At 70.7% G+C, this 21,810-nt stretch overlaps 5 protein-coding genes across 10 annotated transcripts; 4 read left to right on the forward strand and 1 right to left on the reverse strand.

The window, feature by feature from the left end:
* The first annotated feature begins 72 nt into the window (after positions 1 to 72).
* On the forward strand, positions 73 to 3,285 carry VPS72 (vacuolar protein sorting 72 homolog). Its single transcript, XM_086768559.1, has 6 exons — positions 73 to 221; positions 1,534 to 1,686; positions 1,832 to 1,943; positions 2,026 to 2,205; positions 2,321 to 2,462; positions 2,745 to 3,285. The coding sequence occupies exons 1-6, from the start codon at positions 105 to 107 to the stop codon at positions 3,136 to 3,138; spliced, it is 1,098 nt and encodes a 365-aa protein (XP_086624685.1). The 5' UTR covers positions 73 to 104; the 3' UTR covers positions 3,139 to 3,285.
* Positions 3,286 to 3,774: 489 nt separating this feature from the next.
* Positions 3,775 to 7,971, forward strand: TMOD4 (tropomodulin 4). 2 transcript variants are annotated; one of them, XM_086768560.1, is made up of 10 exons: positions 3,775 to 3,911; positions 4,488 to 4,618; positions 4,707 to 4,863; positions 5,130 to 5,252; positions 6,134 to 6,223; positions 6,434 to 6,564; positions 7,102 to 7,209; positions 7,408 to 7,551; positions 7,634 to 7,778; positions 7,863 to 7,971. In XM_086768560.1, the coding sequence occupies exons 2-10, from the start codon at positions 4,496 to 4,498 to the stop codon at positions 7,883 to 7,885; spliced, it is 1,044 nt and encodes a 347-aa protein (XP_086624686.1). In that variant the 5' UTR covers positions 3,775 to 3,911; positions 4,488 to 4,495; the 3' UTR covers positions 7,886 to 7,971. The 2 variants fall into 2 exon arrangements, with proteins under 2 accessions (XP_086624686.1, XP_086624687.1); XM_086768561.1 differs by lacking the exon at positions 3,775 to 3,911 and having other exon boundaries at positions 4,469 to 4,618.
* Positions 7,972 to 8,875: 904 nt separating this feature from the next.
* On the reverse strand, positions 8,876 to 10,744 carry SCNM1 (sodium channel modifier 1). Its single transcript, XM_086768573.1, has 7 exons — positions 10,672 to 10,744; positions 10,132 to 10,202; positions 9,950 to 10,038; positions 9,773 to 9,867; positions 9,602 to 9,696; positions 9,178 to 9,468; positions 8,876 to 9,078 (listed from the first exon to the last, which is right to left on the reverse strand). The coding sequence occupies exons 1-7, from the start codon at positions 10,720 to 10,722 to the stop codon at positions 8,979 to 8,981; spliced, it is 792 nt and encodes a 263-aa protein (XP_086624699.1). The 5' UTR covers positions 10,723 to 10,744; the 3' UTR covers positions 8,876 to 8,978.
* A 317-nt stretch (positions 10,745 to 11,061) lies between these two features.
* LYSMD1 (LysM domain containing 1) lies at positions 11,062 to 13,073 on the forward strand. 2 transcript variants are annotated; one of them, XM_086768583.1, is made up of 3 exons: positions 11,062 to 11,337; positions 12,214 to 12,476; positions 12,597 to 13,073. In XM_086768583.1, exons 1-3 carry the CDS (start codon positions 11,239 to 11,241, stop codon positions 12,739 to 12,741), a joined length of 507 nt encoding a protein of 168 aa, XP_086624709.1. In that variant the 5' UTR covers positions 11,062 to 11,238; the 3' UTR covers positions 12,742 to 13,073. The 2 variants fall into 2 exon arrangements, with proteins under 2 accessions (XP_086624709.1, XP_086624710.1); XM_086768584.1 differs by having other exon boundaries at positions 12,271 to 12,476.
* Positions 13,074 to 13,332: 259 nt separating this feature from the next.
* On the forward strand, positions 13,333 to 21,810 carry SEMA6C (semaphorin 6C). 4 transcript variants are annotated; one of them, XM_086768527.1, is made up of 18 exons: positions 13,333 to 13,590; positions 14,546 to 14,722; positions 14,796 to 14,910; positions 15,647 to 15,704; positions 15,784 to 15,840; positions 16,419 to 16,520; positions 16,616 to 16,706; positions 16,808 to 16,930; positions 17,134 to 17,222; positions 17,455 to 17,672; positions 17,979 to 18,110; positions 18,203 to 18,358; positions 18,599 to 18,817; positions 19,029 to 19,166; positions 19,733 to 19,810; positions 19,911 to 19,966; positions 20,108 to 20,161; positions 20,759 to 21,810. In XM_086768527.1, the coding sequence occupies exons 2-18, from the start codon at positions 14,614 to 14,616 to the stop codon at positions 21,541 to 21,543; spliced, it is 2,580 nt and encodes an 859-aa protein (XP_086624653.1). In that variant the 5' UTR covers positions 13,333 to 13,590; positions 14,546 to 14,613; the 3' UTR covers positions 21,544 to 21,810. The 4 variants fall into 4 exon arrangements, with proteins under 4 accessions (XP_086624653.1, XP_086624651.1, XP_086624654.1 ...); XM_086768525.1 differs by lacking the exon at positions 13,333 to 13,590 and having other exon boundaries at positions 14,477 to 14,722; XM_086768528.1 differs by lacking the exon at positions 13,333 to 13,590 and having other exon boundaries at positions 14,477 to 14,722; positions 19,914 to 19,966.

A 21,810-nucleotide genomic window follows, 5' to 3' on the forward strand; every position in this document is an offset into this window, starting at 1 on the left:
GCCGCCATCGGCCGCTCGGCGCTCGCTCGCTCTCTCCTGCCTGGCGGCGCAGCGACGGGGCCGGGCAGGACGAGCAGCGGAGCGCCGATCGCGGCGGCGGGGCGATGAGCTTGGCGGAAGGCCGCGCCCCGCGGCGCACGGCCGGTAACCGGTTGTCGGGGCTGCTGGAGGCTGAGGAGGAGGATGAGTTCTACCAGACCACCTACGGCGGCTTCACCGAGGTGCTGGGGAGCCGGCGGCGCGAGGCGCCTGGGGGGGTCCCGGTGCTATGAGGCGCTCGGGGGCCGGGGCTCTGGGGTCCCGGGGGCGGTGCAGGGGGACCCCCGAGAGGGATGCATGGGGGTCCCAGGGAGCCCCGTGGAGTTCGGGGGTGTCCCCGTGGTGGGGGGGGGGGCGGTGCAGGGGGACCCCCGAGAGGGATGCATGGGGGTCCCAGGGAGCCCCGTGGAGTTGGGGGGTGTCCCCATGGGGGGGGGCGGTGCAGGGGGAGCCCCGAGAGGGATGCATGGGGGTCCCAGGGAGCCCCGTGGAGTTGGGGGGTGTCCCCGTGGTGGGGGGGGGGCGGTGCAGGGGGACCCCCGAGAGGGATGCATGGGGGTCCCAGGGAGCCCCGTGGAGTTGGGGGGTGTCCCCGTGGTGGGGGGGGGGGCGGTGCAGGGGGACCCCCGAGAGGGATGCATGGGGGTCCCAGGGAGCCCCGTGGAGTTGGGGGGTGTCCCCGTGGTGGGGGGGGGGCGGTGCAGGGGGACCCCCGAGAGGGATGCATGGGGGTCCCAGGGAGCCCCGTGGAGTTGGGGGGTGTCCCCGTGGTGGGGGGGGGCGGTGCAGGGGGACCCCCGAGAGGGATGCATGGGGGTCCCAGGGAGCCCCGTGGAGTTGGGGGGTGTCCCCGTGGTGGGGGGGGGCGGTGCAGGGGGACCCCCGAGAGGGATGCATGGGGGTCCCAGGGAGCCCCGTGGAGTTGGGGGGTGTCCCCGTGGTGGGGGGGGCGGTGCAGGGGGACCCCCGAGAGGGATGCATGGGGGTCCCAGGGAGCCCCATGGAGTTGGGGGGTGTCCCCGTGGTGGGGGGGGGGCGGTGCAGGGGGACCCCCGAGAGGGATGCATGGGGGTCCCAGGGAGCCCCGTGGAGTTGGGGGGTGTCCCCGTGGTGGGGGGGGGGGCGGTGCAGGGGGACCCCCGAGAGGGATGCATGGGGGTCCCAGGGAGCCCCCTGGAGTTGGGGGGGGTGTCCCCGTGGTGGGAGGGGGCGGTGCAGGGGGACCCCCGAGAGGGATGCATGGGGGTCCCAGGGAGCCCCGTGGAGTTGGGGGGTGTCCCCGGGGGGGGGGGGGGGCGGTGCAGGGGGACCCCCGAGAGGGATGCATGGGGGTCCCAGAGAGCCCCGTGGAGTTGGGGGGTGTCCCTGTGGGGGGGGGGGGGCGGTGCAGGGCTGGGGGAGGAGCAGCTGGGGGGGGTCCGGGTCCTCCCGCCGTGGCTATGGGGCGGGAGGGCACCGGGGGTGCGGGGTGACGCGGCCCCCCCGTCCCCGCAGGAGTCGGGCGACGACGAGTACAGGGGCGACCAGTCGGACAGCGACGACGAGGTGGACTCGGACTTCGACATCGACGAGGGCGAGGAACCCGCCAGCGACCAGGACGAGAGCGAACCCAAGCGCCGCCGCCGTGTCGTCACCAAGGCCTACCGGGTACGGGACCGGCGGGGAGACCCGGCTGGGGGCTGCGGGCAGGGGGACGGGCTCCCCGTTTGGAAAAGCCAAGGTTCAAAGGAGGCCGTAGCCGGGGTTGGGGGGAGTTTTTCTCCCTCCTCACATCCTCTGCCCCATCCCGTAGGAGCCCCTCAAGAGCCTTCGCCCCAAGAAGACAGACGGCCCCAGTGGCAGCTCCCAAAAGCCACGTGAGGTGAAATCCATCCCCCTGGAGCTCCAGGATGACGTAGGAGACAGTGAGTGCTCGCAGGACGGGACGGGCTTGGAAACGGGCATCCGCCGGGAGAGCTCCCCGTGAGTCCTGTCCTCCCGCCACAGGCCGGAAGCACATGCGGCAGTCGACGACGGAGCACACGCGCCAAACCTTCCTGCGCATCCAGGAGCGGCAGGTCCAGTCCAAGCGTAAGAAGGGCGGCCCCAACTACGACCGGCCTCTGACGCAGGAGGAGCTGCTGGAGGAGGCCAAAATCACGGAGGAGATCAACCTCCGCTCCCTGGGTGAGCTGGGCGCCGCGCGGAGGGGTGCAGAGGCACCCGAAATGGTGCAGGGATGAGGGGTGAGCGTGTCGCTGAGGCGCTGAGCCTCCCACTCGGCTTCTTCCTGCTTTCCCAGAGAACTACGAGCGCCTGGAAGCCGACAAGAAGAAGCAGGTCCAGAAGAAGCGGAAGTGCGTGGGGCCCGTTATCCGGTACTGGTCCGTCACCATGCCCCTCGTGCCGGAGCCAGGCAAGGAGGAGAACGTGGACGTGGAGGGGTAGGTTGGGGTCACCACAAAATGGCCCCAGTGGGGTTTTTTTCCCCCCAACACTGCACCCGGCCGGTCCCCAGCTCCCACTCCCGATCCCTCCCTGGGCTCTGCTCCGTCACAGCCAGGGAGAAGCGGGTATTGGGCAGCACCCCGGAGCCCCGGCAAGCCCCACGGCTCCAGCCCTGGGGAGCGGTTGAAGCAGATTTGGCAGCTCTGCCTGCCGTGGGAGCTCTCCTGGGGTTCCCCCCACCCCGAGAGTCTCCTGGGTGCTGATTGCAGCTCTTCCAGCTTGGACCAAGACCCGCAGCAGGCGGAAGCAGCTCCAGCCCCGGCTCCGGCTTCCGCCGGGAAGTGCTCCCGCACTTTCATCTCCTTCAGCGATGACGAAACCTTCGAGCATTTCTTCCCCAAAGCAAAGCCTCCACGCCTGCCGGTGCGGGAGATCTGCCCCGTCACCCACAAACCAGCCGTGTACCGCGACCCCATCACCGACATCCCCTACTCCAACATCCGCGCCTTCAAAATCATCCGAGAGGCCTACAAGAAATACATCACGGCGCACGGGCTGCCCAGCGCTGCCGCTTCTGCCGCCCTGGGGGCCGCCGCTCCCCCCGGCCCTGACCCCAGCGTCCGTCCCACCCGCCAGAAGATCATCATCAAGCAGAGCGTCCCCACGACCTGAGCGCCGGGGGGCTCGGGGCTGCTGCGGGTCAAGGCCTCTCCTTGCTCCGACTCCCGTGGGTGACGGTTCGTTGTTCTATTTATCTCCTCCCCGCCTTTTTTTTTTTTTAATGCAAAAAAGAAATAAATCCAAGTAGCCTGCGTACGACGAGGTTGAGGATTCTTATTTCTGTATGCGGCGCCTGGGGACCCTGTGGCAAACGCAGGGTGCGTACGACCCCTTGTTTTCTGAGAGACCCTACGATAAACAAGCGGCTCGTTCCCACCCTGCTGCCCCCACAGCGCAGCGCTGCCGCGGGCACCCCAGTGACGGTGGCCCCACGCGCCCCTCTGTGATTTGGGGGGGTTAGGGGCGGTGTGTGAGAGCCAAGTCACCCAGACGGTCTGGGGGTGAAGGGGCATCCCTTGGGGGGGGGGGTCAGAGCGGTTTGGGGGTCTCCAAGAGCCTGCGGGGTCCGACGTTCAGCCCCACCCCTCTCCCCCCTTGGCCAGGGCACCCCAAGCGGGTAACGGGGAGCCACCGGCTCATGAGGGGCCCCCCCCCCGTCGGCCCGGGGGTGCCCCCGTGGTGCCGGGGTGCTGGGGTGGAGCCAGCGCGGGGCTGGTAGGGCTCGATAACGCCCGGGGATATGTGATCTCGCCCCTCCCCGCCGCCGGCTCGCAGAATAAAATGCTGATCTCATGCCCTGCGCGGCCGGAGCCCTTGGCTCAGCACCGGGGCTCGCACCCAGGCAGCCTCCACCGCCCCAGCCAGCGGCCAGGTAGGACCCTGGGGTGGGGGTCCCAAGGGTGGGGGGGGGGGGGCGCGTCACTGCTGGGGTGCCTGGGGGCTGTCGGGGATCCCCATTGCGAGGGATCCCCCAATCTGCAGCCTCCTGGCCCTCGCCCATGGGTGTCTGGCCCTTACATGGGTGTCCCCCTCCAGAGCTGGTCCCCCCCCAGCCCTCGGGGGACAAATCTCAACCCAGTTCCTCGGGCGGGACCTGACCCCGGTGTCGGGAGATTTGTGTCCCCTGCGTTTACCCCTGCCGCCCGCCCAGGGAGGCGGGGAACCGTTCTGGGGGGCCAAAGGGGCAGAGATCGGGGGAGTGCAGGGGGGCTGGGGCTGCCAAAGCGGGAGGCCGTGGGGGGATGTGGCGTCCCCGTTCTGGGGAGCACCCCCGAGGCGTGATGCAGTTTCCCCAAGAGCTCCCCAACCACCACCCCAGAACCCCCACCCACCCTGGGATGTCCCACGGCCCCCTACCCAGCGCAAGAGGACCCCAACGGCACGAGGGGGGGTTCCTCCGTGACACGGGGCATCCCCCCACCCTGCTCAGCCCCCTTGTCCCGCTCCAGACCGCCCCCCAGCCGCCACCATGACGTCCTACCGGCAGGAGCTGGAGAAATACCGGGACATCGACGAGGACAAGATCCTGCGGGAGCTGTCGGCCGAGGAACTGGAGCAACTGGACACGGAGCTGCTGGAGATGGACCCCGAGGTGGGATCTTGGGGGCGGGGGAGGCCAGCAGGACGGGGCGCCACCCGACTGTTGGGGTCCCTGGGGGGGTGACGCTGCCTGTCCCCAGAACGTGCTGCTGCCGGCGGGGCTGCGGCAACGGAACCAGACGCAGAAGAGCCCGACGGGGCCGCTGGACCGCGAGGCCCTGCTGCAGCACCTGGAGAAGCAGGCGCTGGAGGCCGGCGAGCGCGACGACTTGGTGCCTTTCACCGGCGAGAAGAAAGGTGGGGGGACGGGGGGGGGACATGGCGGGGAGCTGGGGGGATGGGGCCCCGCAGCGCCGGGTATATTTAGCTCGGGAGAACGGTCCTCGCCAGCGGCTCAGGTGTCCCGGGCGAGCTGGGTTCCTGCCAGCCCCGGGCACGGCCACCCCCTGGCAATGTCACCCTCCATATGGCCACCCCCCCGCAGCGGCCACATCCCGCCTCTGCCAGCCCCCGTCACTGCGGCCGGTGCCGCCGGCTGGTGCGACCCGTGTCCCCGCGCCCAGGGAAGCCCTTCGTGCCCAAGAACCCGACGCGGGAGATCCCGCGCGAGGAGCAGATCACGCTGGAGCCCGAGCTGGAGGAGGCGCTGGCCAACGCCACCGAGGCCGAGATGTGCGACATCGCCGGTGGGTCTCGCGCCTCGCACGGGGCTGCCGCATCGCACCACCGCCTCGCACGGGGCTGCCGCATCGCACCACCGCCTCGCACGGGGCTGCCGCATCACACGGGGCTGCCGCATCGCACCACCACATCGCACGGGGCTGCGGCATCACACGGGGCTGCCGCCTCGCACGGGGCTGCCGCATCGCACCACCGCCTCACACGGGGCTGCCGCATCGCAGGGGGCTGTCGCATCGCACCACCGCCTCACACGGGGCTGTGGCATCGCACGGGGCTGCCGCATCGCACCACCGCCTCGCACGGGGCTGCCGCATCGCACCACCGCCTCGCACGGGGCTGCTGCGTGGCGTGACAACCTTGCACAGGGCTGCCACATTGCACCACAGCCTTGCACGGGGCTACCGCCTTGCTTCACAGCCTCACGCAGGGCAGGCACGTCACACCGCAGCCTCGCACGAGGCCGCCCCATCACACTGCAGCCTCGCACGGGGGTAGTGCATCGCACGGGGGTAGTGCATCCCACGGCAGCTTCGCGTGGGGACAGCACGTGGCGCTGCAGCATTGCGCGCTGGGGGGCACGCTGCATGAGGACAAGCATTCCACGGCGGGAAACGTTGCACGGAGCCAGCGCGTTGCACGCCTGCCCCGGTCCCGTGTCACGCCCGTGTTCCCCGCTGCCACGCCTGTGCCAGACCCCCCCCCGCCCCCCTGAGTCCCGGCTAAAACCAGCGCCGTGCCCCCGCGCCCCGCTTTCACCGCTGGCCCCCAGCCCACCCTGGGCAGGGCTGGGGGAGGGGGGGGGGGGGGCTGTGGCCACCCCAGGGGAGACAGGAGGGGACCGTGGGGGGGTTGTGTGGCCCCCGCTGACCCCCCTTGGGCCCCCCAGCCATCCTGGGCATGTACACGCTGATGAGCAACAAGCAGTACTACGACGCGATCTGCAGCGGGACCATCACCAACACCGAGGGCATCAACAGTGAGTGCCTAGGGGGCACGGGGACGAGCCCCACCCCAGGAGCGGGGACGAGCTCCCCGAACACAGAGTCCATGGGGCTGCTTTTGGCGGGGGGGAGGGGATTTGGGGACCAGAACCCCTCCGGGATCCCCCATGGTGCGTGCAAACATGCGTGTCCGTGTCCCCGTGCGTGGTCACGCGTGTCCCCGTGCACGCGCCCGCGTACCCCAGGCGTGGTGAAGCCCGACACCTACAAGCCGGTGCCAGATGAGCCCCCGAATCCCACCAACGTGGAGGAAACGCTGCAGCAGATCCAGGCCGACGATGGGGCTCTGGAGGACGTCAACCTCAACAACATTAAGGTGAGAGACCCACCGGCGGTGTCCCCAGGGGGTCCCCAAGGTGCCAATCCCACTCCTAGGGTCCCAATCCCCGTCCCCGCGGGGCTGCTCCCAACCCTAGGGTGTCTCCAGGACACCTCGAGGTGCTGGTCCCCCTGCTCCGGGGGGCATCACGGCGGGGCTGGTCCCTGTCCCAGAGTGTCCCAGAGTGTCCCCAGGCGCCGCCGGGGTGATGGGTCCCACGCTGGGGTGTCCCCATGGGGCTGGGTCACCCTGTTGCAGCGTGCTGCTCGCTGTCCCGGGGTGTCCCTGTCTTGGGGACAGCACCCCAGGGTGCTGGTCCTCATACAGGGGCATGCGTGTCCCTGCGGTGACATCCCACGTCCCCTCAGTGGCACTTACATCCCTTGGGTGACATCCAGCACCCCCTCAGGGATGCCCCCGTACCCTTGGGGACACCTACACCCCCTCAACGCCACTTACATCCCCTGGGGGACATCCTGCCTCCTCGGGGAACGTCCCCATCTCCTCGGTGACGCCCACGTCCTCGTGCCGCAGGACATTCCCATCTCCACGCTGAAGGCCATCTGCGAGGCCATGAAAACCAACACCCACGTCAAGAAGCTCAGCCTGGTCGCCACCCGCAGCAACGACCCCGTGGCCAGCGTGAGTCGTGTCCCCTCCGCGTCCCCAGACAGGGAGGGGACACGGTCCCCTGCCCCAGCCTCCATCCTGGGCACAGGCAAGGCCAGGTGACGGCGGCTTTTCCACCGTCACCTGGGGCATCGGTGGCCTGGGACGTGCCCGAGCGGGGATGCCAGCCCTGGGTGACACCTCGAGATGACACTCTGAGGTGACACGCAGGCGGTGGCCGAGATGTTGATGGAGAACAAGACCCTGCAGAGCCTCAACATCGAATCCAACTTCATCACCAGCACCGGCATGATGAGCATCATCAAGGCCATGTACCACAACACCACCCTCAGCGAGCTCAAGGTGGACAACCAGGTAGGGCGTGGGCACCCGCGGGGGCCCGAGGAGGGGACGGGGGCGTCCCCAACTTCCCACTGTGCCCGGTTTCACCCTGCAGTGCCAGCGGCTGGGTGACGCGGTGGAGATGGAGATGGCCACCATGCTGGAGCAGTGCCCCTCCGTCGTGCGCTTCGGCTACCACTTCACGCAGCAAGGCCCTCGCGCCCGCGCTGCCATCGCCATCACCAAAAACAACGAGCTCCGTGAGTGTCCCCCGCGTCCTCTCCCTGGCCAGGAATCGGGGGCCCACCTCTGACCCCCCCCAACTCTTTCCTCTCCTCCCCAAGGTCGCAAGCAGAAGAAAACCTAACGCCCCCCCCCCCCCCCAACCCTGGCACGAACGAACTCCGGCCCCTGCTCCCCAGCGCTGCTGTAAATAAAGAGGACGGAGAGAGACGCGGCTTTTCAGCTGCGCCCCGAATTTGCGCGTGGGGGACAAGATCGGGATCACGGGGATGGGCTGGGGACGCCTCTCGCGGGGCTTGGAGCCCTCGTTAGCCTCCAGCCGCTAATCCGCGGGGGCCGAGTTGGATGCCTGGATCCCTCAGGGAGCGGCGGGGCCAGGGGATTTATCCCGGGGGATTGGGTTACGGCACCGGGAGGGGTGGGGGGAGCAGGGTAACCCCCCCGGGGAGCACCCGGGTGCCCCCATGGCACCTAGGGCCCATGGTGGCCAGCACTCGTGGCCCGCTGAGGTGGGTGGGAGGGAAGCAGGGCCTATTTTTAGGTCCCACCACCTATTTTTAGGCACGAGCTGAGCGAGTGGGTAAATCCCAGTGCCCAGGGGTAACATCATCCCGGGCAGCACTGCCAGGGAGCCCCCCTCCAGGAACAGGATCCGGTCCCAGGGCCCAGAGAGACCCTTGGGTGGGTGCTGGGTGCTGTCCCAGGGGCCAGCTAAGGGCGCAGACCCCTAAACGACAGTCCTGTGGGTGCCCCTCAATGTGAGAGCATCCGTAGGCACCCAAAAGCTGACAGGAAAAGTGGAGGGGAAACTGAGGCACGGGGAGGGCAGCGTGGCCGGGCACTTTCCGAAGCAGGGGGACAGCTGCCCCAGCCGGGGAGGAGGGAGGGAACCTGGCACCGCCGCCCCGAAAGGCCATGACCCCGCCGGCAGCTGCCAGCGTGCGAGAAAACGAGTGTGACTTGGTCCAGGGACGGGGCGGGGACGGGCCGACACCCACAGCGAGGTTGGCAGTGCCCGCAGGGCCCTGGCCAGGGCAGGAACAGCTCACAGAAGCACTGCGATCCCCAATATCACCCCTCCCAGGGACCCGGCCCAATGGCTCAGACACCTCTGTCCTCTCCAGCCGCCTCTATTAACAGTGGGACGTGGGGGCAGCACAGGGGGACCGTCCCGCGGGGGCTGGAGGGGCAAAATGGCGGGGGGAGGGGGGTGGGCATCAGGCAAGCAGCAACGCGGGTGGCTCGTCCTCGTCGGAGTCGAATTCGGCGTTGTCATCCTTCACCCACTTGCCGGAGCGGTCCTGGATCCAGCCAGCGCTGAGGACGGATGGACGGAGGGAGGGAGGGAGGGAGGGAGGGAGGGAGTGAGAGGCGGCTCGTTACAGGGCTCCTCGCGCCAGCAGGGCCAAAACTCACCTCCGCAACTGCAGGTATCGCTCCAGGGCCTGGCGCCTCTCGGGGCTGAGGGCTTCAGGCTGGCTCAGGGCCGGCGATGACGCTTTTCCTTTGCTGCCTCGCTGTGCCTGGGCCGGAGCCGCCTTTGGAGCACCTGGGTTCTCACCTGCTCGCCCACCGCGGTGCCCCGGCAGCAGCGCCACAGGGCTGGCGTCCATGACTTCTCCGTGTTTCTGCAACAGCTCGGGTGGCGGCGGGGCGGCACTCGGCCCCACCCGGGTCACGCCAGCCTGCGACCTGCTTCCCTCCGCCCTGCAACGGGGAAAAGGAGTCAGGGCCTCGTCCCACAAACGCCTGACGGCAGCGAGGCCACGGCGCTGCCAGTCTCCTCCCGGGAAGCCCAGAGCTTTTCCCAATCCTCCAGCAGTAAAACCAAAAGCCTTACCCCGTCCTCCGGCAGCAGCTGCTGTAGGGAGCGGCTTTCAGCAGAGCGCTGCGGGCGATCCTCCTCGTCCGTGCCAGGAGAGGGGCCGCAGAGCCCTGGGGAGAGGGGACTGAGCTCAGGGGGGCCTGGCCAAGGGGTCCGGCGGGGTGAGCAGGGGGCGTCCGCACCAACCTGCGCTCCTGCCTCCTCCGCCTGCACCTCCTCCTGCCGCCGCTCCTGGGCCGCGTCCTGGAGCGAGCGCTTCCTGCCGTAGAAGCGCTGCAGGCCTGGGAGAGAGCAAAAGGGACAGCGAGGGGGGGACACGCTCGCTCGGCGCAGCCCGCCCCACTGCCGGCCCCCACAACTTACTGCTCGTGTGCTTCTTGCCAGCCCTGTGGACCGTCAGTACATCCAGAGTGTCAAAGACAGGGCGGTGGGCGCACACCGTGCAGGCGTACCTATGCCGAGCCGGGGGCGTGGGGAAAAAGCTGCCGTCAGGACCCCGTGAGCGGCTGGAGCGGGGGCCGCGCTCAGGGGTGGGTCTCGCTCACCTCCCGCTCCTCAGCAGCAGCGCCTCATCCTCGGGGATGTAGTTGGCCAACAGGTCCCCCACGCGTCTTTTCTGGGAGAGACCGAGGGGGCTGCGTGAGCACCCATCCCCTCCGCGCTCATCTCCCCGCCACCCAATTCACCCTGAGGGGAAACAGCCTTTGGTCCCAGACCCTCAGGCCAGGAAACCTCGGCACCCTGGGGACCCCACTCTGAGGGAGGAAAGGGTGGGGGGGGGGACGGGGCAGGTTGAGGCAGGGGAAGCGGATAATTTCGAAGAGCAGCCTCGGCCAAGGGGGATATTTGGGGGCGCTGGGAGCGCTGAAGGGGTCCAGACCAAGGGAGGGGTTGAGGGGGAATTGAGGGGCAGAGGAGGATTTGGGGACAGGGAGGAGGGCGGGCGGGGAAGGGCTGCGGGGGCCCCCAGGCCGCGGCAAGGGGGCGAACCCGGGGGGGTACGTGGGAAGGCCGCGACCGAGGTTGGGGCGATCTGGGAGACTCGGGAAGGGTCCGTGGGGTCCTGGGGAGGGCTCGGGACCCACCTGCAGCACCCCGAGCTGACCGGGATCGTCCCCTTCCCGCTTGAACGACATGGCGGCCCCGGCGGTTACTATGGGAACCGCCCCGCTTCCGGGTGCCTGTTCCCGGCGGGCCGCGCGCCGTGAGCGACGACCAATTAGAGCGAGGGAAGAGCGAGGCGGGAGGCCGCTACCCCTGTGCATGACGGGAGTTGTAGTTCCGCCGCGCCACACGCCCGCGAGACTGTGGGCAGACAGAGACCCTGAACCGGGGACTGGGACCGGGCGAGGGACAGGGGCTGGAGAGGTGGGGAGGACCCCGGGGCGAGAGGGGGGCTGTCAGAGGGGGCGGTGGGGATCCATCTAGTTTCGGACTACAACTCCCAGAGGCCTCCGCGAGCGCGGCCGGGCCGGGCCTGGCGTCTCCGGTTTCACCGGGGCCCGGGGGTGGCGGCGGGGCCGAGCCCGCCCCCTTCAGCGGCGGCCGGGGCGCCCGGGGCTCTGGGCCGGGCCGAGCCGGGGCTGTTTGCATGAGTCCCCCCACCCCGCTCCGCGCTGGCGGGGGCCGGGGCTGAACGGAGCCGTCCCGCCATGGCGGCGGGGAGCCGGGAAGCGGGGGCCTCCGCCCGGGAGCACCGGCTGGAGCCCGGGGACACGCTGCCGGGGCTGGCGCTGCGCTACGGGGTGACGGTGAGCGGCCACGGGGGCCAGGGGGCGGCGGGGGGCGGGACATTCGAGGGACCGCGGGGTGGGATCCTCGGCGCCGGGGGCAGTGCCCGGGGTCCCGCGCTGCCCGTGGGGTGGCCCCTGTCCCCTCCGGGCCCTGGGGCTGTGGCTGTCCCCGTCCCGTCACCGTCCTCACCCTGTCCTGGCCCCTGGCCCTGGCCCCATCCCGCCCTCATCTCTGTCCCTGTCCCCATCCCGGTCTCCATCCTCATCCCATCCTGGTCCCCGTCCCCATCCCATCCCCATCGCATCCTCGGCCCCATCCCTGGCCCCATCCCATCCCTGTCCCCATCCCTGTCCCCATCCCATCCCTGTCCCCATCCCAATCCCCATCCCATCCCTGTCCCCATCCCAATCCCCATCCCATCCTCGTCCCCATCCCTGTCCCCATCCCATCCTCGTCCCCATCCCTGTCCCCATCCCATCCCTGTCCCCATCCCTGTCCCCATCCCATCCTCATCCCCATTTCTGTCTCCATCCCTGTCCCTATCCCATCCCTGTCCCCATCCCCATTCCCATCCCCATTCCCATCCCCATCCCTGTCCCCATCCCATTCTGGTCCCCATACCCATCCCTGTCCCTATCCCATCCTCATCCCCATTCCTGGCCCCATCCCATCCTCATCCCCATCCCATCCTCGTCCCCATTCCCATCCCATCCCATCCCCATCCCTGTCCCCATCCCATCCTCGTCCCCATTCCCATCCCCATTCCCATCCCCATCCCTGTCCCCATCCCATCCTCGTCCCCATCCTTGTCCCCATTCCCGTCCCCATCCCCATCCCATCCCTGGCCCCATCCCATCCCTGGCCCCATCCCATCCCGGTCCCGTCCCTGGCAGATGGAGCAGATCAAGCGCGCCAACCGCCTCTACACCTCGGACACCATCTTCCTCAAGCCCACCCTCCTCATCCCCATGCCGGCGCAGCCGGGGGGACCGCGCCACGAGGATGAGGACGCCCCTGTCCCCTCGGAGGACGCCCCGGCTGCCCCTCCATCCCGTCACGACCTCTCGGCCACCGATTTCCTGCAGCGGCTCGACGCCGAGATCGGGCGCTCCAAGGCAGCAGCGGCGGCGCAACGGCTCCGTGCTGGCGCCACAGGGTGAGCGCGCTCCGTCCCACCTCCCGTTTTGGGGCAAAATGGGGGACTTTTAGCCGCAGAGTGGGTGGGCGCATGGCGAGGCCGCCACCCCTCAGTGCCACCCTGCTGCATCCCCTGCAGCACGGCCGAGGCCGAAGGCACCCGCAGCCCCCGTGCTGGGGTCCCGCCGTCCCCCCGGGGCCCCCGCCTCGGCCCCCGACCCCTCACCAGGACCCCGCGGGCGGCCGCGCTCCGCGATGCTGAGGACGAGATCTTCACGCTGTGATGCCCAGGGACGCCTGGGGACGTGGTGACAGGGTCACCGGGACACCCCGGCGTCCGTCTGGGGGACGGCGGAGGGGACGCAGGGATTAGGGGAGGGGAACGTGGTGTCCCCTCCCTGTCTCCTTCGAGGGAACTTTCCCAGTACAGGGCTGCTGGGAGGTACTGGGACAAGATTTACCAGCTGATGGTTTTCCTCTGGTTGTATTTATTTGTACATTTTTTTCTCTCGTGGGGAGTGGGACCCCCCCCCCCAGCCTCTCCTGTGCCAGTGCCTGGACCCCCCCCCGTGGGGGCGGTCACCCCCCACCCCTGTAAATAAACAGGACCCCTGTCGCCCGCTCTGCCTGTTTGTCACCCCCGTGGGGACACCGTCACATCCTCCGTGGGGACGCGGACCGCCCCCCGTGGGGACGTGACCGCTCCCGCCCCGGGGACGCCCCGTGCCGTGCCACCAGGTGTCACCCTGCGCCCGCACCCGTGGAACCGCCCCCCCCCGACCCCCCCACGGGACCCCTCCCCGGCCACCCGCGCGTGCAAACCACCCGCCTCGCGGGTCGAAGCGCTGCCCCCCGCTCCCACGCGTGTCTGCACACGCGTGTGCAAGCCGTTCCCCTTCTCCCAGCCCTTCGGCAGCTAATGAGGATCATCTCGTTAAGGCGGATTAACGCCTATCTATAGGGTGTCCCGGGTGGGGGTGTCCCACGGAGGGGGGGGGGGGGGGGTCCGCGGTCCCGCCCCCGGCTCCGCTCCGGCCCATCCCGGCCCGTTCCGGGGCGGAGCCGTTCGGGACCGTGCGGGGGCCGTTCGGGACCACTCGGGACATTTCGGAAGCGCTCGGGGAGCGGAGCAGGTACCGCGCGGGGAGGGGTCGGGGGGGGTGGGGGGGGCGGCAGCGTGTCGCGGGGTGTCGCGGCGCGAGGGGGCAGGATGTTGGGGGGAGTCGCTGAGGTGTTGGGTTTGGGGTGATTTGGGGGCGCTTTTGGGGTGTGGTGGGGGGCACTTGGGGGGCTGCGAGGGTGTCCGTGGGGTGTTGCCGTGGGGGTGTTTGGGGCTGCTTGGCCGCGTTTCGGGGTGCTGTGTGTTGCAAGGGAGGGGAGCGAGGGGGGGGGGGTGTGTCCGTGGGTGGGTGGGGAGTGTCCGTGGGTGCGGGGGTGCTCGCGGCAGTGCCCGCTGCACGCGCTCGTGTTGTGCGTGGTGTCCCCGCGCTGCTGGCGGCGGTGACCGGAGCGCTGGGGCGGGGGCACTGGGAGCACTGGGAGGAGGCACTGGAAGGGGACACTGGGGACGCTGGGATGAGGCACTGGGAGCACTGGGAGGAGGCACTGGAAGGGGACACTGGGGACGCTGGGATGAGGCACTGGGAGGGGACACTGGGGGCGCTGGGATGAGGCACTGGGAGCACTGGGAGGGGGCACTGGAAGGGGACACTGGGGACGCTGGGATGAGGCACTGGGAGGGGGCACTGGAAGGGGACACTGGGGACGCTGGGATGAGGCACTGGGAGCACTGGAAGGGGACACTGGGGACGCTGGGATGAGGCACTGGGAGCACTGGGAGGGGGCACTGGAAGGGGACACTGGGGACGCTGGAATGAGGCACTGGGAGGGGGCACTGGAAGGGGACACTGGGGACGCTGGGATGAGGCACTGGGAGCACTGGGAGGGGGCACTGGGAGGTGGGGCTGGGAGCACTGGGGACATTGGGAGGGGACACTGGGAGAGGACACCGGGCGCACCGTCCCCGCGCTGGGGGCTGCCCTGTGCCCTCCCCCCAGCGTTTCCCCCGCTGAGCTTGGCCCCTCGCAGCCCGGCCGGGGGTTGGGGGCAGGGGGGCATCACCCCCAGCCCCGCGTCCCCTCCGGGTGCCCGGGACGATGCTGGGGGTCCCGCCGCCCTTCCTCCTCCTCCTCCTCCTGGTCCCGGGGGGCGCAGCCCCCTCCTTCCCGCGGGACCTGGTGGCGCGCAGCACCGTGGGGCTGGCAGGTGAGCGCGGAGGGGACGCGGGGGGCGCGAGGCGCGGCGGGGTGTCACCGCGTCCCCCCCCGTGTCCCCGCAGCCACCGCCGCCTACCCCCGCTTCAGCGGCCTTCGCGGGGACGACAGCGCGGCCCGCCTGGGCCTGGACTTCCAGCGCATGCTGCGCCTCAACCGCACGCTGCTCGTCGCCGCCCGGTGAGCGCGGCCGCCTCGTGCCAGCGCGCGCACGCTCGTCTTGTGCTCGTGCAAGCTCGCGCATGCCTGTCTGCACTGCTGCGAGCTCCTGCACGCCTGGGCGCGCTTAGCAGCAGTTGTGCGAGCTCACGCACACCTGTCTGCGCTCGTGCGAGCTCGTGCACGCTTGCCTGCGCCCGTGCGAGCTGACGCACGCTTATCTGCTCCTGCGGGCTCGTGCTTGTTTGCGCGTGGGGGGGCTTGTGCACTCTTAGCTGCACTTGTGCAAGCTCACACGCTTATCTGTGCTCATGCAAGCTCGTGCACGTTTGTACTTGTGCGAGTCACGCACGCTTGTACGTGCTAGTCCCTGCTTGTGCAAGCTCATGCGTGCTTGGGCACACTCGTCTGTGCTCGTGCAACCTCGAGCACACTTGTACATGCTAGTCCACGCTCGTGTGAGCTCCTGCGTGCTGGCACGTGCTTGTACGTGTTCGCACATGCTTGTCTGTGCTTGTGCAAGCTCAGTCCCGCTTTGTGTGCTTGTGCACGCTTGTACATCCTCGTGTGTGCTTGTGCAGGCCGGTGTGCGCTTGTCCACGCTTGCGCGAGCTCATGCACGCTTGTGCACGCTTGTGCATGCTTGTACCCCCAAGGTCCCGTCCTCTTACTTGTGGTCATTTGCACGTGTCCCCGTGTCCCCTCGCACGCCCCCGTGCCCCTCGCACGCTCACGCCCTCACCCCCGCCCCCCCCAGGGACCACATCTACACCTTCGAGCTGGGCCAGGACCCGGGGACGCTGTACCCTGTGCGGGTGAGGGGGCTGGGGCCGGGGGGCCGCGGGGGGGCCGGGGGGGGGCCCCCGTGCCCACCCTCCCCGTGTCGCCCTGCAGCACCTCACCTGGGAGGCGCGGGACAGGGAGAACTGCGCCATGCGGGGCCGGCTGCAGGTGGGGGCACGAGGAGGGGGGGTGTGGGGGTGCGGGGTGGAAGGCTGTGGGTGGGGGGGTACGGGGTGGGGGGGCACAGGGTGATGGAGTACAGGGGTACGGGGTGAGGGGAGGGCCGTACGAGGTGGGGGGTTTGGGGACACAGGGTGGGGAGTTCGGGGATGTGGGGTGTCGGGGTACGAGGTGGGGGCACGTGGTGCGGGGGCTGCAGAGGCGCAAGATGGGGGGGTACGGGGTGGGGGGGCACAGAGTGGGGGGTACAGGGATACGGGGTGGGGGGGCACGAGGTCAGGAGCACAAGGTGGGGGATACGGGGTGGGGATATGGGGGCACAGGGCGGGGGGTTCAGGGGTACGGGCTGGGGGGTACAGCAGTAGGGGGTGAGGGGGGTGTGGGGTGGAGGACGCAGGGTAGGGAGGCGCAGGGTGCAGCATATTTGGGTGGGGGGGTGTGGGGGGTACACGGTGCGGGGATAGGAGGGACAGGGGCAAACAGGAGGCTCAGGGCAGGGGGCGGTGAGGACGCGGGGACCCCCCTGTCCCCTCTGCCCCCCCATTTCCCCCCTGTGCCCCCCGCAGGACGAGTGCCACAACTACATCAGGGTGCTGGCGCCCCGCGACGCCCGCACCCTCCTGGCCTGCGGCACCAACGCCTTCAGCCCCCTCTGCCGCACCTACCAGGTGGGGCGCTGGGCGGGGGGGGTCCCGGCCCTTGCTGGGGAGCGTGGGTGTGATGAGCGTGGGGGGTCTCATCACCTCGATGCCCCCCCCGCCAGGTGAGCAGCCTGGCGCAGGAGGGCGAGGAGGTGAGCGGCCAGGCCCGGTGCCCCTTCGACGCCAAGCAGAGCGTCGTTGCCCTCTTCGTCGGTGGGTGCTGGACACGGGGGGGGGGGGGGGGGGGGCGGGCAACGGGGTCCCTCGGTGGGGGGACAGGCCTGACACTGGCGTGTCCCCCCCCGGCCCCGCAGACGGCAGCCTGTACTCGGCCACCGTGGCCGACTTCCAGGCGAGCGACGCCGTGATTTACCGCAGCCTCAGCCCTGGCCGGCCCCCCCTGCGCACCCTCAAGTACAGCTCCCGCTGGCTGCAGGGTACCCCGCGGGGCGGGGCGGGGCGTGGAGGGCACGGGGGGCTGAGGGAGGGAGGTCTCTGGCGGGGGGGGGGGGCTGGGGGGGCGCAGAGGCCAGGATCTGGGGGTTCGGGGATCTGGGGGTTCGGGGTTCAGGGGGTTGCAGGGGTGGGGACGGGGACAGAGGCAGCGGGGACTGACGGCCCCACCCCGTCGCCCCCCCAGAGCCCCACTTCATCCAGGCGCTGCCCTACGGCCCCTATGTCTACTTCTTCTTCAGGGAGGTCGCCGTGGAGCTCAGCGCCCTGGGCAAGGTGGGCACGGGGGGCGTGGGGGGCACCCGGGTGCCCGTGAGACCCCTGGTGCCCCTCACCGTGGCGTCCGGCCGAGCGCTGGTGGCCCCAGGGTGCTGTCGCCTGCGGGTGTCGGTGGGTGCCAGCCCGCAGTGACCGATGCCCACGAGACCCTGGGTGCTGATGCCCATGGGTGCCCCCGCACCGACGCCCGCGGGTCCCTGGGTGCTGATGCCCATGGGTGCCAGCACAGGTGGTGGTGGCGCGGGTGGCACGTGTCTGCCGCAACGACCAAGGGGGCTCGCCGCGGGTGCTGGAGCGGCGCTGGACGTCCTTCCTGAAGGTGCGGCTGCAGTGCGCCGTCCCCGGTGATGTCATCTTCTACTTCGATGTCCTGGAGGCAGTGACGCCACCCCGCACCCTGCACGGGCACCCCGCCATCCTCGCCCTTTTTGGCACCCAGCCCAACAGGTACGGCGGCGGCGGGGACATGGGGACGCAGAGAGACGGGCTCCTGGGGGACGTGGGTGGGCAAGGGGACGTGGGGACGCAGGGCAGGGGCGCGGGGGGGACGTGGGTGGGCAAGGGGACGTGGGGACGCAGGGCAGGGGCGCGGGGGGGACGTGGGAGATGGTGGCGTGAGGACGCGCTCACGCGGGGACATGGGAGGGACCAACAGGGACACGGAGGGGTCCTGGCCAAACCAAGGGTGACCTGGCAGCCCCGGGAGGGGACAGGGGTGTCCCCAGCGCCGATGTCACCCCCTCGTCGCCACAGCATCCCCGGCTCGGCCGTTTGCGCCTTCTACCTGGCAGACGTGGAGCAGGCGTTCGAGGGCCCCTTCGCCGAACCCCACAGTGCCGCTGGCACCTGGGCACCGGTGCCCGAGGACAGGGTGCCCCGACCCAGGTAACCCCCCCCCCGCCCAAAACTGGACGCATTCCCCCTCTACCCTGTGGTGCGGCACGGCCACCCGCGTCCCCACACCGGTTGTGCCGCAGGCCGGGCTGCTGCGCTGGGATGGGAGCCGGTGCCGGTGTTTTCACCTCTGGTGATTTCCCCGATGAGACGCTGGCATTCGCCAAGGAGCACCCGCTGCTGCACGGCGCCGTGGCACCCGCCGGCGGGCAGCCCCTCTTCACCCGCACCGGCACCAGGTGGGGACCGGACGGGGTGGCATCGGGGACGGGGGCGGGGGGTGGCTCGTGCAGGGAGCACGGATGCTGTCACGGGGGGAGGCTCCTTGTGCAAGGGTGCACGAGGCCCTGCTGCGAGGCCACGTGAGGGCGGGCAAGGGGAGTGTGCAGCAGCACGTGAGGGCCCATGCGAAGCCCTGGTGCGAGGGCGTGCGAGGCCCTGTGCGAGGCCCTGTGCGAGGAGGGTTGCGCTGGGCGCAGGCTGACACAGCTGGCGGTGGACACGGACGCGGGGCCGCAGGGGAACGAGACCGTGCTCTTCCTGGGCGCCGAGGACGGGCGGGTGCTGAAGGTCCTGACGGCCGCCCGGCGCCCCGGGAGCACCGGGAACCCCAGTGGCACCCCGGCACCCGGTGACGCCACTGACGCCACCTCCGAAACGCTGCTGCTGGAGGAGATCAGCCTCTACGATCCCAGGCGGTGGGTGCCCGGCGCTGGGGGTGCTGGGGGGGGCTCGTAGGGTCCACGAGTGCTGGGTGGGGGGCTGATGGGTGCCATGTGGGTACCATACAGCGCACGTGGGTGCTCTGGGTCCATGCTGTGGGCGCCCCCCCCCTCCCCCTCCCGACGCATGGGGGGGCTGATGGGGCGGGGTGCCCTCATGGTGGGTGCTATTCGGGGAGGGGTGCAGGTGCCGGGGACCGCAGGGCGCCAGCCGGGTGCTGGGGCTGGAGCTGCACCCGCTGGGCCGGGAGCTCTACGTCGCCTTCGCTGGCTGCCTGGTGCGTCTGCCCCTGAGCCGCTGCGCCCGGCACGGCGCCTGCCGCAGGTGAGCGAGGACGGACAGGGCGTGCGAGGGCGTGGGAGCGTGCGAGGGCGTGGGAGCGTGCGAGGGCGTGGGAGCGTGCGAAGGTGTGGGAGTGTGCGAAGGTGTGGGAGTGTGCGAGGGCGTGGGAGTGTGTGAGGGCGTGGGAGTGTGCGAGGGCGTGGTAGTGTGCGAAGGCATGGGAGTGTGCGAGGGCGTGGGAGTGTGCGAAGGCATGGGAGTGTGCGAGGGCGTGGGAGTGTGCGAGGACGGACAGGGCGTGCGAGGGCGTGGGAGCGTATGAGGCCGTGGGAGTGTGCGAGGGCGTGTGCGAGGGCGTGTGCGAGGGCGCGTGCGAGGACGTGGGAGTGTGCAAAGGCGTGGGAGCGTGCGAGGGTGTGGGAGTGTGCGAGGGCACAAGGATGTGCAAAGGCATGGGAGTGTGCGAGGGCGTGCAAGGGCGCAGGGGGAGGTGCAGGCGCGAGGCGTGCATGGAGACACGAGGGCGCGCAAGGGCACAAAGTTGCGCAGGGGCGCAGGGGCGTGAGGGTGGCTCTGACACCCAGCCGCCTGCGGTCCCCCCCGCGCAGGAGCTGCCTGGCCGCCCGGGACCCCTACTGCGTCTGGCTGCCCGCCAGGGGCTGCGTCCCCTTCTCCGAGGACCTCCCGTAAGTGTCGCCCCCCCGGGGCGGTCCCCCCGCATCCCCTCCTGGTGGGGTGGGGACACCGGGGGGTGGTGGGTGACGTCCCCCCCACTCTGTCCCCCAGCAGTGGCTTCGAGCAGGACGTGGAGGGAGCCCCCGGGACCCCTGGGACCTGCCAAGGTGAGCGGGGGGGACAGCAGGGGACATGGGTGACACTGGGGGCTCTGGCATATGTGGGTGACACCGGAGGATATCGGGGGGGACACATGCGGCCTTGGGGGGACACGCGTGGCCTGAGCCAACCCCGCTCTGCTCTCGCAGATGCAGCGGCTGCGGGGGATGAGGACGGGGACTGGGACGGGGACTTGGCTCACGGTCAGTGACACCCAGCTGTCCCCTCCCTGGGAGAGACCCCCCCAGGATGGGAGAGGGACCCAGGGGATGAGGGGGACCCCAGGGACAGGAGAGGGACCTCAAGGGATTGGGGAGGGACCCTGGGGATGGGGGGACCCCTGGGGACAGGAGAGGGACCCCCGAGGGATTGGGGAGGGACCCTGGGGATGGGGGGACCCCTGGGGACAGGAGAGGGACCCCCGAGGGATTGGGGAGGGACCCTGGGGATGGGGGAACCCCTGGGGACAGGAGAGGGACCCCCGAGGGATTGGGGAGGGACCCTGGGGATGGGGGGACCCCTGGGGACAGGAGAGGGACCCCCGAGGGATTGGGGAGGGACCCTGGGGATGGGGGGACCCCTGGGGACAGGAGAGGGACCCCCGAGGGATTGGGGGACCCCTGGGGACAGGAGAGGGACCCCCGAGGGATTGGGGAGGGACCCCAGGATGGGAGAGAGGGAACCCCAAGGAGCGGGGAGGAACCCTGGGGATGAGGGGGGGACCCCCAGGGGTGGGAGAGGGACCCTGGGGGGGGGGGTTCAGGCCCCCCCGGGTGCCGAACTGACGGGTGCTCCCGCAGGGGTGCGTCAGGCGGTGCCGGGGGCCGAGGCGACGGTGCCGGTGCCGGTGCTGGTGGGCTGCGTGCTGGGCGCCTTCGCCTTGGGCGCCCTGGCCACCGGGCTGCTGGCCACCTACTGCCGCCGCCCTGCCGTCCCCAAGGGACCCCCGGAGCCCCCCGCCGCCCCGCGGCCCCCGGCCCAGCCACCCATTCCCCGCCTCTACCCCCCGCTGCCGCCCCAGGGAGGGGCGGGGGGCCTGCGGGACCCCCCCGAGCTGCCCACCCCCGAGACCACCCCACAGCCGCCCACCAAGATGCTCCGGGAGTGGGCGACGGAGCCCCGATGCGGCCAGGCCGCCCACCTCAGCACCCTGGGGTGCCCGGAGCCCCCCGGCCCGGGACCCCCACCCAAGGCCGCCGTGGAGGAGCTGCTGGAGAGGCTGCACGGGGTGGGGGGCTCAGGGTGGCCCGTGACCCCCCCGAGCTCTGGTTCTTTCACCAACCGGGTGCAGCCGGGCGCCCCGTTCTCTGGTCTGCCCCCGGCCCCCCGCGACGGGGCGCCCCGGCGCCTGGACGTGCCCCCCGACAGCCCCCCGCCACCTCGGCGGCCCCTGGCGCAGAGACACTCGCTGGGGGGGCCGCCCGCCAGACCCCCCGGCCTGGGGCGGGGGCTCACCCGTATGCACTCACTGGGGGCGCCAGGGGGGCCACCCTGGGGCCCCCGGCCCGTGGAACGCTCCCTTTCCGTGAAGCCCCCCGTGCTGCCCAAGCCGCTGCTGGTGCCAGCGCCCCCCGGGCGGCCCTGAGCGCTTCGCCGGGGACACGGGGAGCTGGGTCACAGGGGTCCCTGTGCTGGCCCGCACCGGGGGGATGAGGGTCCCCACGTCCCCATCTCCCAGGGCTTTCCGTAAAAATTTTGGGGATTTTCTAATTTATTGGCCGCTTTGGGGCCGCCCCGCTGGCTGCAGTGGCCGAAAGGCGTTGGGACACCGCCGCCCTCCGCACCAGAGCTCGCTTCACCCTACCGTGTAGGGCCAGGGCTCGGCCCGCGGCGATTAAAGACGCGGTCGTTA

The sequence above is a fragment of the Chlamydotis macqueenii genome, chromosome 28 (assembly GCF_036417535.1).
Source record: "Chlamydotis macqueenii isolate bChlMac1 chromosome 28, bChlMac1.mat, whole genome shotgun sequence".
NCBI lineage: Eukaryota > Metazoa > Chordata > Aves > Otidiformes > Otididae > Chlamydotis > Chlamydotis macqueenii.

Bases quoted from the DNA above. Each gene is read 5' to 3' on its own strand.
- VPS72 (XM_086768559.1), top strand. From the start codon at position 105: ATGAGCTTGGCGGAAGGCCGCGCCCCGCGGCGCACGGCCGGTAACCGG. The intron at 222-1,533 runs GTGCTGGGGAGC...CCGTCCCCGCAG, and splicing joins CCTACGGCGGCTTCACCGAG to GAGTCGGGCGACGACGAGTA. The intron at 1,944-2,025 runs GTGAGTGCTCGC...CTCCCGCCACAG, and splicing joins CCAGGATGACGTAGGAGACA to GCCGGAAGCACATGCGGCAG.
- TMOD4 (XM_086768560.1), top strand. From the start codon at position 4,496: ATGACGTCCTACCGGCAGGAGCTGGAGAAATACCGGGACATCGACGAG. The intron at 4,619-4,706 runs GTGGGATCTTGG...GCCTGTCCCCAG, and splicing joins TGCTGGAGATGGACCCCGAG to AACGTGCTGCTGCCGGCGGG. The intron at 6,565-7,101 runs GTGAGAGACCCA...CTCGTGCCGCAG, and splicing joins TCAACCTCAACAACATTAAG to GACATTCCCATCTCCACGCT.
- SCNM1 (XM_086768573.1), bottom strand. From the start codon at position 10,722: ATGTCGTTCAAGCGGGAAGGGGACGATCCCGGTCAGCTCGGGGTGCTG. The intron at 10,203-10,671 runs GTGGGTCCCGAG...GGTCTCTCCCAG, and splicing joins GTCAGCTCGGGGTGCTGCAG to AAAAGACGCGTGGGGGACCT. The intron at 9,469-9,601 runs GTAAGGCTTTTG...TCCCCGTTGCAG, and splicing joins AGCTGCTGCCGGAGGACGGG to GGCGGAGGGAAGCAGGTCGC.
- LYSMD1 (XM_086768583.1), top strand. From the start codon at position 11,239: ATGGCGGCGGGGAGCCGGGAAGCGGGGGCCTCCGCCCGGGAGCACCGG. The intron at 11,338-12,213 runs GTGAGCGGCCAC...CGTCCCTGGCAG, and splicing joins CGCTGCGCTACGGGGTGACG to ATGGAGCAGATCAAGCGCGC. The intron at 12,477-12,596 runs GTGAGCGCGCTC...CATCCCCTGCAG, and splicing joins CTCCGTGCTGGCGCCACAGG to CACGGCCGAGGCCGAAGGCA.
- SEMA6C (XM_086768527.1), top strand. From the start codon at position 14,614: ATGCTGGGGGTCCCGCCGCCCTTCCTCCTCCTCCTCCTCCTGGTCCCG. The intron at 15,705-15,783 runs GTGAGGGGGCTG...GTCGCCCTGCAG, and splicing joins GGACGCTGTACCCTGTGCGG to CACCTCACCTGGGAGGCGCG. The intron at 19,167-19,732 runs GTGAGCGAGGAC...CCCCCCGCGCAG, and splicing joins CGGCACGGCGCCTGCCGCAG to GAGCTGCCTGGCCGCCCGGG.